The 17,854-nt window shown below is 39.4% G+C and overlaps 1 protein-coding gene across 7 annotated transcripts in view; it reads left to right on the plus strand.

The window, feature by feature from the left end:
• Positions 1-17,854, plus strand: part of ITGB6 (integrin subunit beta 6) — a 175,479-nt gene that overhangs the window by 76,526 nt on the left and 81,099 nt on the right. For 3 of the 7 annotated variants that reach the window (XM_066280391.1, XM_066280392.1, XM_066280393.1), the window contains exons 2-6: positions 7,874-7,924; positions 8,870-8,945; positions 9,656-9,735; positions 12,778-12,982; positions 13,585-13,831. In XM_066280391.1, coding sequence (XP_066136488.1) covers positions 8,885-8,945; positions 9,656-9,735; positions 12,778-12,982; positions 13,585-13,831 — 593 coding nt within the window. In that variant the 5' untranslated portion in view covers positions 7,874-7,924; positions 8,870-8,884. Of the gene's footprint in view, positions 1-7,873; positions 7,925-8,621; positions 8,762-8,869; positions 8,946-9,655; positions 9,736-12,777; positions 12,983-13,584; positions 13,832-17,854 lie in introns of those variants that run through there. The other 4 variants (XM_066280394.1, XM_066280395.1, XM_066280389.1 and 1 more) reach the window with 3 other exon arrangements.

Below are 17,854 nucleotides of genomic sequence, written 5' to 3' on the forward strand. Positions count from 1 at the left end.
CAAACCCTTCTGGCCTGCAAAGATGAAATAGAGCAATGTTAATGAATGTTTAACAGTGCCTGACACATGGAAAATGGTCAATGAAATTAACTACTTAAACAAGAATCCTGAGTAAAATTAGAGGGGGTTACCATGAAATGAATGAAGCCTCAGTTCAGTCCCCTGGTCTGCACAGGTGCCTGTGAATGGCTAGGAGCCCAGGTGGAGCTGGGAAGCCAGATACCTTCAGGAAGGATTTCTAGGTAACCATTTCTAGTGAATTGCTAAAGGTGATATCAAGCAGAAATAGCCTGGAATCTTGAAGGCTTCAGTAATTTTTTGTCATGGATATTTTCTTTCTTGTTTTAAATAAATATATACTTTCATACCTAATTTATTTCCAATTTGCATTTCTTTTCTTTTAAAGTTTTTTTAACTAAATTTTTTTTCAATTACAGTTTACATTCAATATTATTTTGCATTAGCTTCAGATGTATATAGCATATTGGTTAATCTAATACTTTACAAATTGTCCCTCCTGATATTTCCAGGACCCAACTGGTACTATATGTAGTAATTACACTATTATTGACAATATTTCCTATGCTGTCCTTTATTTTTTTCTTTTACTGTCCTAAATATTAGGTAAGAGTTTTACAAGCACTGCCTATATTACTGGTCATGGTGGAGCTGGGGAACACTGTGCCTTCTCCAGGCTGCAGTGAGAGCTTGCTGGCCCAGTCCGAGGCCACAGCCCTCGTGGCCGGCAGAGGTCAGCTCTCACATCTCTCTGTGCTGTGGACTGGTATGGTGACATCCACTGGAAGTCGGGATCCCTGTGCCCTACTTTATATCCCCATGACTATTTTGTAACTACCAATCTGTATTTCTCAATCCCTTCACTGTTTTTTATACAGTCTTTTTTACACTGTTTTTTATACAATCTGCCTCCAATCTTCAGTCTGTTATCTGTATCCATGAGTCTGTTTGTTTTGTTTGTTCACTTATATTGCTCTTTAGATTACACATATGTTGAAATCATATGATATTTGTCTTTTTCTGACTGACTTATTTCACTTAGCATAATACCCTCTTAGTCCATCAATGCTATTATAAATGGTAAAATTTCATTCTCTTTCTCTCTCTTTTTTTATGGTCATTTATTATTCATATTTTTTATCTTTTTTTTTCCTTCTTCTTAAAGAAGACCCATTAGCATTTCTTGTAATACTGGTTTGGTAGTGATAAACTCCTTTAGCTTTTTCTTGTGTAGGAAGCTCTCTACCTGTCCTTTGACTCTAAATGATAACTTTGTTGGGTAGAGTAATTTTGGTTGCAGGTACTTGCTTTTCATCACTTTGAATATTTTGTGCACTCCCTTCTGGCCTGCAAAGTTTCTGTTGAGAAATCAGCTGAGAGTCTTATGGGAGCTCCCTTGTAAGTCACTAACTGCTTTTCTCTTGCTTTTTTTAAGATTCTTCTCTCTTTGTCTTTAAACTTTGGCTTTTTAATTATGATGTGTCTTGGTGTGGGCTTCTTTGGGTTCATTTTGTCTGAAACATTCAGTACTTCCTGGATTTGTATGTTTATTTTCTGCATTTCTCTTTTAAAAAAGGGCCCCACAAATCATAAAATTGTCAGGTCCTACAAAATCTGTATACATCCCAAAATAGTATAATTAAATCTTCATCATAATCTTGAAAAGTGGATATTATCACTATTTCACAATCTGGAATTGTAAGTGCTAAGAGCTAAATGCTCTCCTCAGGATACAGTCCCTCAAGGGACCTGACAGGGCTACAATTTGAGCCAAGGTCTTTCCATATGCAAAACCTAAATTATTTCCACTAACCCAACTTCTTCCCATCATGGATGTCATGAAGAATTTAAAAAGTAAGCTCTAGCCTCAAAGATATATTTGCACACCCATGTTTATAGTGCATTATTCACAATAACAAAAAGGTAGAAATAACCCAAATGACCATCAATAGATGAATAAACAAAGTGTGGTATATTATACCATGAAATATTATTCAGCCTGAAAAAGTAACAAAATTGTACCTAACCAGATGGTGGCACCATGGATAGAGCATTGGACTGGGATGCAGAGGACCCAGGTTTAAAGCCCTGGGGTTGCCGGCTTGAGCGTGGGGTCAATGGCTTGAACCCAAGGTCACTGGCTTGAGCAAGGGTTCACTTCACTGGCTTGAACAAGGGTTCACTCACTTTGCTGTAGTCTCCTGGTCAAGGCACATGTGAGAATGCAAACTAAGGAGCTACAGTGAAGAATTGATGCTTCTTTCTCATCTCTCTCCCTTCCTGTCTGTCTGTTCCTATCTGTCCCTCTCTCTGACTCTTTCTCTGTCTCTGTCAAAAAAAAAGTAACAAAATTCTGATACATGCTACAAGGATGAACCTGAAGACACTGTGCTTAGTGAAATAAGCCAGACACAAAAGGCTTTATTATCTGATTCTTCTTATGTGAGTTACCTAGAATAATCAAATTTATAGAGCTAGAAAGCAGAATGAATAGTGGTTGCCAGAGGCCAAGGAAATGCAAATTTATTGTTTCAACAACAAAGTTTTGTTTTGGGAGGATGAAAAGTCCTGAAGATAGATAGTGGTAAAAATTGCACAGATGTGTGAATGTACTTAATGCCAATGAACTATAACTTAGAAATGGTGACAATAATAAATTTTGTGCTATGTATATTTTACCACAATAAAAAAAAAGTAAACTTCAGACTAGAATGTGAGACTTAGGTCACAAAAATTTCTGTAGCATATAGCATAATATGGGCATTGTGCACCAAGGTAACAAGAAACTGTTGCATATCCTTCTTTGAAATAATTTTTTTGAAGGTCTTGAAATGTGAAACATAGGTATCACTTCCAGAATCTCTGCTTCCCAAGTTATACCCACAAATCAGCCATAGCATCTACAAACAGCCCACTGTGGGGTACATCACACACACAGTTCCATCAGGGCCAGAACCGAAGGCGAAGCAGCTATTTCCACTGTCTTCTTTTAGCTACTCACTCTGAGGCGCTTTCATGATAAGACAACAAGAAATAGACTTGTCACCAGTACTTGAACTAAAAAGCAAGTAAACACAGCAAGGCCATTCTGAGAGCTTTTAGTCGTTACTAAGGTCCCCAGGGTTTGAATTGGCTCCCAGCCAGGTTGACTCAAGTGTTGACTCTCCTAGGAGTGTTCTGAGGTGCCCATCGGCTGACCCAGCTGGGTCCGAGATTGTCATTCTCTCCTGTGGGTGAGTGGCCGGGTCCTAGAATGAGCAAGTCAAACCCCATGAGGAAGATGGGTTCACATGGATTGCTGCAGTCAGGACTCCACTGAAGACAGCCCTTTCCTAAATCTCAGAAGCGAAGGCCAGTTGAAGGGCAGAGGGCAGGTGGTGCTGCTTCCCTCACTGGGAGCTGCTCTGTGAGTCCCCTCCCCCCAGCTCTGACTCTTTGAAAAGGGTCACACCCTCAAGTAGATGATAGCATTCCATCTGAGCAGCCTATCTGAAAACACAGACGATATGACTTAGGGTCTCCTGATGTTAAGGACTATAGGGACCCCTTCAACCACCCACAAGTGATGGCAATTTGTTGTAAGACGACACACTGCTTTAAAAGGACAAGATGCTGTGGAAACCCAGGAAGAGTCAGGCCTCAGGAAGTACCAGGCCTCAGAGCTGATCTGGGAGAGGATTGGGGTCCATGGCAGCTCTTGGCCTGGACCATTCTCTATCCCCTCCACAGAGTGAGTTTGTGGGTCTGACTGTAACATTCTTCAGTTCATGTGGCTCAGGGGCCCTTCCTTCTCTGCTGCTTTCATGCCAGATGCTCTCCGCCCACCACCTTATCTACTCTTCGTAGCTTTCCTTTGCCTGGGCTTCTGTCTCCTCTCGGCTGCGGATTCCGTCTCACTCTGGCCTGGGCTTCTGTCTCACTCTGGCTCACACATGAAGCATCGTGTTTCCTCTGAGCTCGTGCCTTCTCTCAGTCAGCTTCAATCCCCATGTCCAAACCTCTGAGTTTTGTCTGTACTTTCCAGTCAAGTTCCATAGAGAGAGAGAGAGACAGAGAGAATTAATCTGGTTGTCCTGACTAAGGGAAACACAGTTTTTATTTGGGTATTGTATAGGGTGCTGGCCAGCTGATGGAACCAGGGGCATGGACAGGTACTTTCCAGGAGAGGGCACCAAGCACCACATCTTCAGGAAGCAACAATGTTTTCCCTGTGCCTTCAGCCTGGTGCAAATTATCCAGCATACTGTCAACGGGAAAACAGAGTGGGTGAATGTTTAATTGTAGCGTTGTTCTACTTTGTATTTTCTCTTAAATTCTACTGATTTCTCCACCCTGCATTTTAAGCCTTTTCTCAGCTTTCATCACAACCCAAGTAGGGAACAACTTTTTCCTCCCCTAATTGCATTGATATACCTTCTAAAACCATTTATTCATTTAATCATCTGTATTCATGGAGTACCTGCTTTGTAACACGTAAAATACTAGACAGTGAAGACATAAAATCCATCCATTTTCTTGATAGATATTAAATGAATACTTGCAAAGTATCAAGCATCATGCTGCTTGCTAGAAATATACAGGTAACTAAGACAGTCCCTGCCTGATACCTAGAAAGAATTCAATAAGTGGTTGTTGAATAAATCAATGCCTTAAAAGACCTCACAGCCTAGTGGGGGAGAGAGGCAAGGATTCAGGCAATTACAGCGAAAGTCAAAAGGGCTGTCTTGGGAAAGTCTCCTGGAGGAGAAGCCTGGGGAGACCATGAAAGTCTTCCTGTGTGAAGTTCCAGTAATGTCTGCCCTGAGACCTAGATGCGGAGTTGGCTAGCCAAGTGAGAGGAGTAACAAGGAGGCAAGGGCCTCCGGGCTGCACAAACGCTGGGTGCAAAGGCTTGGAGGGGGTAAGAGCCACAGCTGAGGATGGAGAGCAAGTAAAGCAGTACAGTGATGATTTTAGGCACAGGATGGAAGTCTGCACATGAAATAGTACAAGGTCTGGATTTGCCCTAGGGACTTTGTTGTTGCTGCCTGCACCCCGTTGGCAGAGGGCAGAGAGATGATCTGACAGTGGTATAGATCACTCCCACTCGTATGCCACTGGCAACAGCTAAGTTACTGAGGTTCTCTTAACTGCATGACAGCTTGGAAGAGATAGACTAACTATGTCCCCAGGAAGAAGAGGTTTTAATAGCAGCTAGAACCTCAGAGAAAAGTTTCCAGGGAGTGTGCATAATGGAGACTTGTGCAACCCTCCCTGACTGCAGCTCATCCAAAGTACCTGACAGCAGCTTCCAGGGAGGTTGGTGAGCAAACAGACAACTCAGGACCCAAAGAAACTTCTGGAGCCGAGGACTACACTGTTCAGTCCAAGGCACTTCAAATAGTCCTGAAAGATGCAAATTCTTATCTTCCAAAATGAGATTGGAATATTATTGCCTGTTCAGGCTATAGAAAAAGGGAGATTTCAAGTAGGGCATTGTTGAGAACTGGAAAGGGTTTGAGATTTCACTCGCAAGCTGCAAGGTAGACCCTCACAGATTCACAGACACTGAGGAAATATGAGATGCCTCGGTCAGAGAGGATTCACAGTGTATCAGTGGCCAGACGGTCAGCATTTTCTTTCACCAGCTTCTTTAGGCCAATTCCCACAGGGTGACCCAAATGGGAAGAGGCAACACTCACACATGTGGTAGGCTTTATTCTCAAATTTAGGAAAACTGAGTCTTTCATAATGGGCGGTAAACATTCCTGCTCCTGGTTCTGGACGGTGATAACTTTATCTTCCCAAGGCGTGAGGAAATCTGCTTCTTAATCTGGTGGGAGACATAATCTCTGTCTTTAAAGGCTGTTCATATTACAAACATCCTTAAAAAGATAACCCAGAACAAAGGAAGTCAGTGCTTTTGCATAAAGATATGCAAAGATGTGAGAGATACTTGGAGAATATCTTCCAACAAAAGTAAGGAGGAGTACTCTTTAGCTAGCAGCTTTCATTACTTAATTCTTCTCCTTCTCACCTCTAGGTATTGGCAGGCCCCAAGACTCAGTCCTCAGAGCTCTTCCCTTCCTTGAGGATCTCATTCAGTTTCATATATTTAAATGCCATCAGCCCCATATCTTTAAACCCATGCTGATGATTGCAGACTTACAGCTGACACTTCAATATCACTGCATTGGTACACTCCGATATCAAACTGCCCATGTGGCACCTTCACTTGGTTATTTTCTAGATGTCTCAAAATTAACATGTTCTTGAACCCCATCTTCCACAGGAGACCTGATCATTTCCCAGGGCAACCTCTCTCAAGAAAGTATTGTATACTCAGTTGCTCAGGCCAAAAATCTCCCTCTCTTCCATATCCACATCCAACCCATAAGCACATCTCTTTTTCAAATTACATCTTATATGACCACATCTGGCTACCTATATTACCAACACCCTACTCCCAACTACCTTGTCTCTGTCCTAGACAACAGTCACAAATTCCTAATTGGTCTCCCACCTTCCAATATTGTTCCACACATTCTAACCTCAGTGGCAGCCAGAATGATTTTTGTAAAATGTAAATTAAATAATGTTGTTCTGTTTTCAACCTTCCAATGACACTCCAACACATTTAAAAATAAAATTCAAGGTCAAGACTACATGCAATCTGACCTCCGCCTCTCGATCGGACATTTGCTATCACCTTCTGTTACCCTCCACTCTCCTTGAAAATGGTCGGCAATGCTGTCTCAGGGGCTTTGCAATTTGTTGCCCAAATCATTTAGGGCCCTGTTAGATGTCAGTGGAGCAGAGAAATCTTCCCTGACTACACTAAATTAAATAACACACCATTCCTATTCCTCTTTCACCCAGCTTTATAATTTTTCATAGCCCTTATCACTGCCTGATTTTAAGAATGTCCTCCTAATTCTGCTCCCCAGCCTAGAATATATGTTTCACAACTCAAGAGCTTGGCTTTGTTCACTGACATATTCTCTTCTTCTAGAGCAATACTAGGCACAAAGTAGATGTTCAATAAATATTTGTTGAATGAATAAATAAATGAGAGCTAGTAATAAGTTCAAAAATGGAGACAATGTCAGGGACATAGATAATTTGTGCATCAATCTTTCTTCTTCAAGCTAAATCAATTTATTTGACATAACTGTATTTTTTCCCCCAAAGCATACTTCCAACTCTTCAACAATTCTTTTTTCTCTCTACAGGATTCTTGCCATGTTCTTTCAGTTCTTGTGTATGATAGAGTTCAAAATTGAACATAGCCTTCTGAGAAGAACCTGTAATTAGTTTTTCTTTCTTCACAGGTTTCATATGCTTGCTTAGAAATACATCTTTAAAAGATAATCTTCTAGGGTGTCAGCCCAGCCACGAAGCCTAAGTTTCTTTGAGAATAACAAAGTGAATATTTGATTCTTACCGTTTGCAGTCTCTATAAATCCTAAAACATCCTCCTGAATACATTAGAAAAATAAGTTCGACCTCATGAACTTAGCCATAGATTGTAAAGCTTTTAAATTTGTCTCTTTTTTTTTTCAACAAATAAATACTTCCTATGATCTGGGTGGTGAGTTAGAAGTTGGGACGGCACAAAAAAAGAGCACTTGGTCCCTACAAGAAGGGACTCAGAATCTTGGGCATCACCGTTTCTGTTTCCATTGCTTTGAGTCTATTTCTGGTCTAATTTGATTTTACTATATTATATTTATTTCCAATATTGCTTTTAAAATAAAAATTCTATAAGTATAAAAAATATCTTTTATCTAACTTGAAAAACAAGGGAGCACGATGTTTTGCTTTCCCTAATCTGCCTTCTAAATTGACTGTACAAATGATGATTTATATTTTTCAGAGTTCATTTCAATCCTCTGCAAAGATTTAAAATGGAATACAAAAATCTCAGGTATTTTTTCTTCAGCTCATTTTAAAATTTTACTTATTTATTTTATTCTAAATTTTTAAATTGAATTTATTGGGGTGACATTGGTTAATAAACTTATACAGCCCTGGCCAGATAGCTTGGTTGATTAGAGCTTCATCCAGAAGCACAGAGGTTGCTGGTTCGATCCCTAGTCAGGGCACATACAAATACAGATCAATGTTCCTGTCTCTCTCTTTCTTTCTCTGTCTTCCTTCTTCTCTCACTAGAATCAATAAATAAATTTTTAAAATTGTATAGGTTTTGGGTGTACAATTCTATAATATATCATTTGTATATTGCATTGTGTTCACCTCCCCAAGTCTAATCTTCACTTTCCATTTATCCCTCCTTTCCCTCTTCTTCCTCCTCCGACCCCTCTTTCATTCTTATAATCCCCCTACTGTTGTCTGTGTTATGAGTCTTTTTTAAACCCTCCTTACCTATCACTTATATATTTGTGTTTTATTTATCATCTGTGCTGTTTTCATTTAATTAAAATAATTTTGGAAAAAACTTTAAGTCATTTTAATTGTTCTTTTGACCTTTCATTGATCAATATTTCATTAAAGGTACTAACTTTCTCTAGGATACAGAGAGACTAATAGAATTTATGCAAAAAAATTTCTACTGAATGAATTTCCCCACCTTCTTAGTGATTGTACACCTGCCTTCCTTATAAGGAGAACAAGGAAGTGAATCATGTTGAAGTTGCTTTTAAACACAGCTTTTCTTCTCTACCTGTCCAGGTAGCCTCTGTTTTCATTTCAGTCTTAATGAAAAGTTTTTTTATTTAGATCTCAAATTTCTTTTCAAAACAGTGTAAGTAGTATTTAAGATTTTACACTTCAAGAAAGAAAGACGTTTAACAATGTTCAGCTTTGGTCTGGTAACGTTGAAGGTAATTCATTTTTTAATCTGTCTGCACAGCGAGAACTGAAACGAATGGGGATTGAACTGCTTTGCCTGTTCTTTCTACTTCTAGGAAGGAATGATCACGTACAAGGTAAGACCTGATCTCTTCGACATATTGCTTTCATGGTATGCTTGACAAACCTGCCATTTGATTCAGAAACTAGATCTGAAGTCACTTTTTATTTGAACTGTTTGATTGCTTTCTTGCCTTTGAGCAAACACTTTAACAAATTACAGGTAGACACAAAGCTGTTCCCACAGCAAATGCTCCAGGCGTAAGGTAAATAAATACAAAGGTTGTATGGGCATTTTAATTAGGAGAATTAAACAGCATTACTACACAATAAGACTTCTTAATACATTTTTGACAATCATTTTGTTAACTAGCTATTGTTTTGTACAATAAGTATAATAACCTTGAGAGAGAGGGGGAACAGCGATTTATTTTAAAAATAAAAATATAGTACATTCAAGCATTTTTAAATGGGTGCAAATAATTTTAAAAAATTAAAGTGGATGATAATGAATAAGGACACTGAATACGATGAGCTTAAATTTGTGAACATGGAAATATTCTCATATTTTAAGAGAATGATCACTTTGGACTAACAAGACATGCATATTTTCAATGTGGTTGATGTCAAAGACAAACTTTATGAATCACTAACGTTTTGAGGACTGATCTTTGAAGACAAAAATAAACTTTCACAGTGCTTCGTTCAAGTACTTAAAGAACCATAAGTCTCGAAAATGGAGTGACTGAGAGTGTGCTGATCCCGTGTCTTGTGCATTTAAACATAGGTGGCTGTGCCATGGGAGGTGCAGAAACTTGTGAAGACTGCTTACTCATTGGACCTCAGTGTGCCTGGTGTTCTCAGGAGGTAAAACAAATGACCTCAACATGTTTCTAAAAACTGCAACTGCCCTCATGTCAGTTTCATCAGTGATTGCTCAGATTGTGTCCTGTTTTCTAGGGAGCTGCAGGAGTGAAACAAATCTAGAAGGGGACGTGTATGCATTAGTAGATCAAGGTAGTCACTGATGTGATTAGTTTCAAAGGTAATTTTTGGAGGGAGTGGACGTCAAATCTTCTGAAAAATATTTAAATTGTGATTCTTTATTTAACCTGATTCCTCCTCTTGTTTTTTTGTTTTTTGGGGTTGTTTTTGTTGTTTTTTTTTTGTATTTTTCTGAAGTTGGAAACGGGGAGGCAGTCAGACAGACTCCCGCATGTGCCCGACCAGGATCCACCCGGCATGCCCACCAGGGGACGATGCTCAGCCCATCTGGGGTGTTGCTCTGTTGCGACCAGAGCCATTCTAGCGCCTGAGGCAGAGGCCACGGAGCCATCCTCAGTGCCCGGGCCAACTTTGCTCCAATGGAGCCTCTGCTGCAGGAGGGGAAGAAAGAGATAGAGAGGAAGGAGAGGGGGAGGAGTACAGAAGCAGATGGGTGCTTCTCCTGTGTGCCCTGGCCTGGAATCGAACCCGGGACTCCTGCACACCAGGCCGACCCTCTATCACTGAGCCAACCGGCCAGGGCCCCTCCTCTTGTTTTGAAGTCATTTCTAACTGTCTACATGCCAAATGCCAAGGCCTGAGTCATCTGAGGTCATGGAGGTGGTGTTTTCTAAAGTTAAGCATATATTTGACTTTAGTGCCATAGTTGTGTTCCATCTGGGAACTAGGATCCATTCTGAGTGGAACCCTGCTGGGTTCTAAGAGAAGTGTTGTAGATTTGGGGCGAACTTTACCATTCAGACATTATCTGATTCTTTTCAGTATTACATTTTTATGAGCTTGGTGACTGTACTTCAATGACAAAGCCTGAAATAGGCATTTCTTAGCTGGTCAAGTAGAAAAGTATGTGGAAGTAGTATAAGAGGGGACTGGGGAATGTATCACAAGCCAGCCTGAGTCACTGCCCTCCTGTGACACTAGAGAGCAACCAGGAGGTGATTCTTGGTAAGAAAAAACTGCCTGGCTTTTCCTGAATTTAGAACACTTCTCTACTGAATCTCTCAAAGAGAATCTAAACATAAATCGAGACATACTAATACCAAGGTCAGCAAGAACGGGAGCAGGCTTTAAGGGAATAAACCGGGACGTCCAACTCCCGACCGGGCCAGCACTGTTAAAACCTGCCTCCCAAGTGGAATGTGTATTCACGGAGGAGGGCCTGCCCGAGGGAGGATAGAGCAAACATCCAGCAGAGTCCCTTTATTGCTTTAATTGATGAGGTACAAACAAAAGGAATTATGCTTTTTTAAAAAAATTGAATTTATTTGGGTGACCAATTAATAAAATAATGTGAGTTTCAGGGGGGTACAATTCTCTAATTCAATATCTATATATAATATTGTGTGTTTACCGCGCCCCCTCCCCCAAGTTAAGTCCCTTTCCCTCACAACTTATCCCTGCTTTACCCTCTTTAACCTCTCCCTCTGGTAAAAGACAATATTAGTTTCATGACAGAGACATAAAACAACAAATCAGTCTAACCAAATGTTCACCTTTGGACTTTTATTTCAATGCATCCTTTAGCACTCATTTAAGAGAGCTTCTTAAGTTACTACTGATAGCTGTACTGGTGGGTGATACTTGGTAGTCAGTTACTGTCAAATTTTAAAGCCAGATTTTTGTAACAGGTCACTCTAAAGGTGGTAGTTCTATCAGTAGAGATAGTTGGAACAAAAAAGTAAATTAGGCTTCTGCTTAGAGCAGAGAGAAATATAGCTTCTATGGTTTACACCACTTCTAATCTTTTGGCAAAGATGCTAATTATGCAGGGTAGTGGTGATGTGTTGAGAAGGATTCTGAAACCTGTCGAGCCACTGTTTACCTTGGATACACCATGGAAAGTCAGTTTGCTATACCTGACCTGGTGCCTCAAATATGCACAGGTCTGACTAATATCTAAGATAGTCTTAAAAATCAATTTCAAAAGAAGTGTAACTTTCCTAGTTGTTTTCAGCAAGAGTGGCTTGAAATTCTAAGCAATGAGAAAAACAACACGAGCATTGGTTTGCCTCTTTCCAAACCTGAGGGTCAATGGGCCTCAAGTTTGACTTTGCTTAGAGCCTCACAAGCTCTAGATCAGCCTTAGCTCTCAGGTAAGACAGTAATTATTTCTCCACTCCATCTACCTTATCCCTGGGAACTGCAGGGGCAGAATGGTCACATCTCTGCCTGGAAACACTCATCCCATGCCCCCTGCTACCCAGGGGGATCAGAAGGGGGCTGGAGAACTCCCTCGTCTTTCACAGAAAAGCAGTCCCCTAGACCGTTTTCTCTTTCATGTCATTTCCCCACTTCCAAATCCTGGAGAAAGTTCTAAGAAACCTTAAACGGAACACTTTAAGGCATTGAGTTTAAAATCCCCAAGAAGTTAACTTTAATGAGGTACTGCTGTAATAAGAATGATGCATCCATGAATTATCAGAAACCAGGACAAACAGCTAGATAAGGCAATGTAGGAGTCCACAGAAGGCTCACTGTCACTGGATTTGGTCATAGACGAACTGAAATTTTGGACAATCCTAGGATTACACAAACCTACAGATCATCTGTGATAAATTCATGGATGGGATGGACTGTACCATGTGACTCATCTGCTTCAAAGATCCGGAAATACAAAAATCTAGAAAATACTTTTTAAAAAAGCATTTTTTTTAAAATAAAAAAACTGTTAGGTAAATTCAATGGAATATAATGAAAAAAGAATGCAATTTGACTCAGAATTTTAATGGCAGAATTCTCTGGTTATTCTGCTATGACTTAACCTTAGATGTACAATCAATGTCAGGGATATGACATTCTGAGGACAGCAAGATGCCTAATTAGCAAAGCAAGCAAAATAAAATTTTATCTGGTAAATAAATATAGATTTGTATTCTTTTTGCCTTTATTGTTTTTCTTTTTTAGAATTTTACCCAGCCATCTGGAGTTGGTGAAAGATGTGATATCCCAGCAAACCTTCTAGCTAAAGGATGTCAACTACACTTCATCGAAAACCCTGTCTCCCAAGTAGAGATACTTACAAATAAGCCTCTCAGTGTAGGCAGACAGAAAAACAGTTCTGACATCACTCAAATTACACCTCAAAGACTGATTCTGAAATTGAGACCAGGTACGTTCTGATTTACATGAGCATTGAATCACGTAAATAAGTCTCATGTCACATGGTAATACCAATGTTCTGCTAATCTCCCTGCACTACATATTACAATATTGTTAGTTATTATCACTCAGGTTTCCCACTCTTAAAAAAATAGAGAATTTCTTTTCTTTATTCATATTGGTTACTTGCACTCCGAATTTGTTACTGAAAAGCCTTTTCTAAAAATAACCATTTGAATTGCTCAAATGTTAAGGCTTACCTCACATTTCTTCAAGAGTTGTAACGTAGCTTAAACTCCTTTTTATTTTGCTCTCTTTTGCTAGAACCACATACAAAAAATTCAGCTTATCTCCCATCTAAATGGATGCTAGTTCTCCCAAGGAGATATAAAATATCCTAACTCTTAACTCCTTCAGCAGTTCTAAACATATGCTGAAAGATTTTCATGGACTCGTTCATTTATAAACTTTGCACACCTAGTTTATGAAATCTTTAGTATCTTCAGTAAATTCTTATTGGAATGAAATGGACAGCTGGCCCAGGGATTGACTAGTCACAAACAAGCCTCCATGCATATTTATAGATTTGCTTTTCTTGCGGGACATTTGCAGGTAGTGAACAGACTCTGCAAGTGCAAGTCCGCCAGACCGAGGACTATCCGGTGGACTTGTATTACCTTATGGACCTCTCAGCTTCCATGGATGATGACCTCAACACAATCAAAGAGCTGGGTTCCCTGCTTTCCAAAGAGATGTCTAAATTAACTAGCAACTTTAGACTGGGCTTTGGTTCTTTTGTGGAAAAACCCGTCTCCCCTTTTATGAAAACAACGCCAGAAGAAATCGCCAACCCTTGCAGGTAAGGAAATGATTCTCTGGCATCTTTGAACACTGATTTTCTGTAGCTCTAGCCCTTCTCCGAGCTGCAGTTCGCAGGAGCTTGCTAAATCCCTGGCATTCCTCTCCTGTCTGGTTGAATCTCGGCAGTTCTCTCAGTTGTCTGAGTTGTTCAGAACCAAAGAGAAGTCATCTTAATAATGGTTCTAGCCCTGGGTCCTTGAAGCATCTGTCTCCCTGTGTAGGTCAAAATATGACAAGTTCTGCTCTGTTTTCTGCAGGCAAAGGGATTGAGTCTTTCACTCTAGGTTCCATTGATCTGTGCCCACACCCCACCCCTTTGAGACCATCTACTCCAAATGACCGCCACTTTCTGTAGTCATTTGACAGCAATCCACACCTCCTCAGAGTATCTTTCTGCACTACAGTGACTTCTGCTAAAATATCATATTTTGCAGCTCCCTCTAAACATACTTTGAAAAATGTGATTTCTCTTACTGCTTGGAGAAGACCTTTGCTGCCTTCATTGCTACCTAATTTAGTACAAAATTAGGTGGTGAGTCCATTATAATATGCTGCATTCAGCTGTTAAAACTATGTATTATCCAGGTGATGATGGTTGAAGGCAAGTTGCTTTGTGATAGTTTACCTGCACAGTCAATGACATGTTCCACATAAAATTATTTAATATCCTTTTAATGAAAAAGAGCTATTATTTGATCTGTGCCAGGCCCTATGCTGAAGGTTTTACATACATGACATCATTCACTCTTCATAATAAGAGCAAGTCAAAGCAGATTCTGTTATACCTCTATACTGAGTAAGTAGCAGAGGCTCTGGGAGGTCAGGAATTTCCCCAAGGCCACATGACTAATCAGTGATCTGCACCAAGACCTGGGCTGGTCCAAAGCCAACAACTTTAACACTATAAATGTATATCTGAAATGACTTTCCACACCTTCACTGACTTTTAATTCTTGTATGCCCCAAGGCATCAGTCTCTGTAAAACATAAACAAGTTTTATAATATCTTTTAAAGACATGTCAGTGTGGTTCCCATCTAGAATCTGACATTACCAAAAATAATTTGACCATGAAAAGAACTCATAGCTGATTTTAACTCTCACGAATTGTGTTTGCATGCAAGTATCAGAGATAAGGTCAGTTCATTCTGCCTTTTTTTTTTTTTTTTTTTTTGAGGTATGATTGACATGTACTACAATGCATACATCAGAAATGTTCAGTTTGTGTTTTGACAGCTAACTATACCAATGTAATCACCATCTAAAATATGATAAAGAACATTTTCTTCATCTCAGAATCTTCCCTTAGGCCTCATCAGTTCTACTTTGCCAGTGGTTTGGTTTCTATAATTAGGTAGATTTTGCCTATTTTTAGATTTCATATAAATGGAATAATATAGTATATACCTTCTATGTCTGCCTTCTTTTGCTCAAAATAATGTTTTTCAAATTCATCTATAATTTTGTGTTTATCAGCAGTTTGTTCCTTTTGCATTAAGTAATTGTCCATTATATGTATTTATTGCACTTTGTTTTTTCATTCTTTTATTGATGGGCATTTGGATTATTACCCATATTTTGGCTGTCATGAAAAATGCTCTTATGATCTCTTGCATTTAAGTCTGTGTGGATGAATGGATTTTTTATTTCTCTTGGATAGATACCTAGAATTGGAATTGCTGAATTGTATAAAGTATAGTTTTAATTTTTTAAGAAACTATCAAATTATTTTCTGAAGTGGAGGTACCTACATTTTGTACTTCCATCAGCAATGTGTAAGGGTTTTAATTATTCAAAATCCTTGTTAAGCCTGACCAGGCGGTGGCACAGTGAATGGAGCGTTGGATGGGGATGTGGCGGGCTCATCTGGTTTGAGCAAAAGCTCACCAGCTTGAACCCAAGGTTGCTGGCTTGAGCAAGGGGTTACTTGGTCTGCTGAAGGCCCGTGATCAAGGCACATATGAGAAAGCAATCAATGAACAACTAAAGTCTCACAACAAAAAACTGATGATTGATGCTTCTCATCTCTCTCCGTTCCTGTCTGTCTGTCCCTATCTATCCCTCTCTCTGACTCTCTCTCTGTCTCTGTTAAAAAAAAAATCCTTGGCCCTGGCTGGTTGGCTCAGTGGTAGAGCGTCGGCCTGGCATACAGGAGTCCTGGGTTCGATTCCCAGCCAGGGCACACAGGAGAAGCACCCATCTGCTTCTCCACCCCTCCCCCTCTCCTTCCTCTCTGTCTCTCTCTTCCCCTCCCGCAGCCAAGGTTCCATTGGAGCAAAGTTGGCCCGGGCGCTGAGGATGGCTCTGTGGCCTCTGCCTCAGGTGCTAGAATGGCTCTGGTTGCAACAGAGCGACACCCCAGATGGGCAGAGCATCGCCCCATGGTTGGCGTGCCGGGTGGATCCTGGCCGGGCACATGCGGGAGTCTGTCTAACTGCCTCCCCGTTTCCAACTTCATAAAAATACAAAAAAAAAAAAAAAAAAAAAAAAAGGCTGCTGTAGACAAAAAAAAAAAAAAATCCTTGTTAATACTTGGTATTGTCAGCCTCCTTAATTTTAGCCATTCCAATAAGTGTGTATCTCATTGTAGCTTCAATTTGCTGCAATGTTGCACATCTTTTCATGTGTTTATTTGCCATCTTTATATCTTATTTTGTGAAGTATCTTCTAAAATATTTATTTGACTTTTAAAAATTAGATTATCTTCTTAACATTCTATTGTCTATGTACTTTATATACTCTGGATAAAAGTTCTTTGTCAAATAATACATTTTGCAAATATTTTTATTCAATCTGTGAATTGTATGTTTATCTTTCTAGCAATGTCTTTGGTCAAGTAAAAGTTTTTAGTTTGGATAAAGTTCACAATTTGTCAATTTTTTATATTATGGTTAGTTCATTTTTTTGTCCTAAGAAATCTTTGCGTGCCTTAATGTCACAAATATTCTTGCTATGTTTTCTTCTAGAAGCTTTGTGGTTGAATCTCTTGCAGTTACGACTTTGACCTCAAAATAGTTTGTTGTATTTGAATGAGGAAAAAAGCCTGGGTTCAACTTTTGTTTCCATGCAAATATCCAGCATTATTTGTTAAGCAAGATTTTCCTTTCCCCACTGAATTGTCTTGGTGCCATTAATGAAGAGCAATAGATTATGTGTGAGTCTAATTCTGGGCACTCTATTCTGTTCCATTGACCCTTTGAATATTGTCATGTATTCATAATGCCTTATAATCTTGATTAGTATAGCTTTATAAAAAGTCTTACAATTGGAATTAAGTCCAACTTTGTTGTTCTTTTGCTTTAGCTATCTTAGATCCTTTGCATTTCCATAGTAATTTTAGAATCGGCTTGTCAATTTCTTCAAAATATATGCTGAGATTTTGATTAGAATTTCATTGAAACCACAGGTCAATTTGAGCAGGATGATCACCTAAAAATATCAAATATTCCATCATTGCATATATTTCAAATATGACACATATTTCCATTCATTTAGATTTTGTCTTATTTCTCTCAGCAATGTTTTGTCATTTTCAGGGTAGAGATCCTATGCATTCTTTGTTTGATTGTTTACTATGGAATGGGCTTTTGAATGCTATTGTTAATGTCATTTTTTTAGTTTTTTTCTTTAAGTTAGAGGAAGGAGATAGTGAGACAGACTGCTGCATGTGCCCCATCTGAGATTTACCCAGCAACCCCCATCTGGGGCCAATGCTTGAATCAACTGAGCTATCCTCAGCACCAGGGCCCATGCTTGGACCAATAAAGACACTGGCTATGGGAGTGGGGAGGTAGAAAAGTGGGAGAGGGAGGGAGAGAAAAGCAAATGGTAGCTTCTCTTGTGTCCCTTGACCGGGAATCAAACCTGAGAAGTCCATATGTTAGGCTGACACTCTATCCACTGAGCCAACCGGCCAAGGCCTGTTTTATTTTCTAATTGTTTGTTAAAAACATATAGAAATGCATTTAAATATTTATTTTGTATTCAGCAACCTTTATAAATTTCCTCATTAATTCTAATCT

This window comes from Saccopteryx bilineata, chromosome 5, assembly GCF_036850765.1.
Source record: "Saccopteryx bilineata isolate mSacBil1 chromosome 5, mSacBil1_pri_phased_curated, whole genome shotgun sequence".
NCBI lineage: Eukaryota > Metazoa > Chordata > Mammalia > Chiroptera > Emballonuridae > Saccopteryx > Saccopteryx bilineata.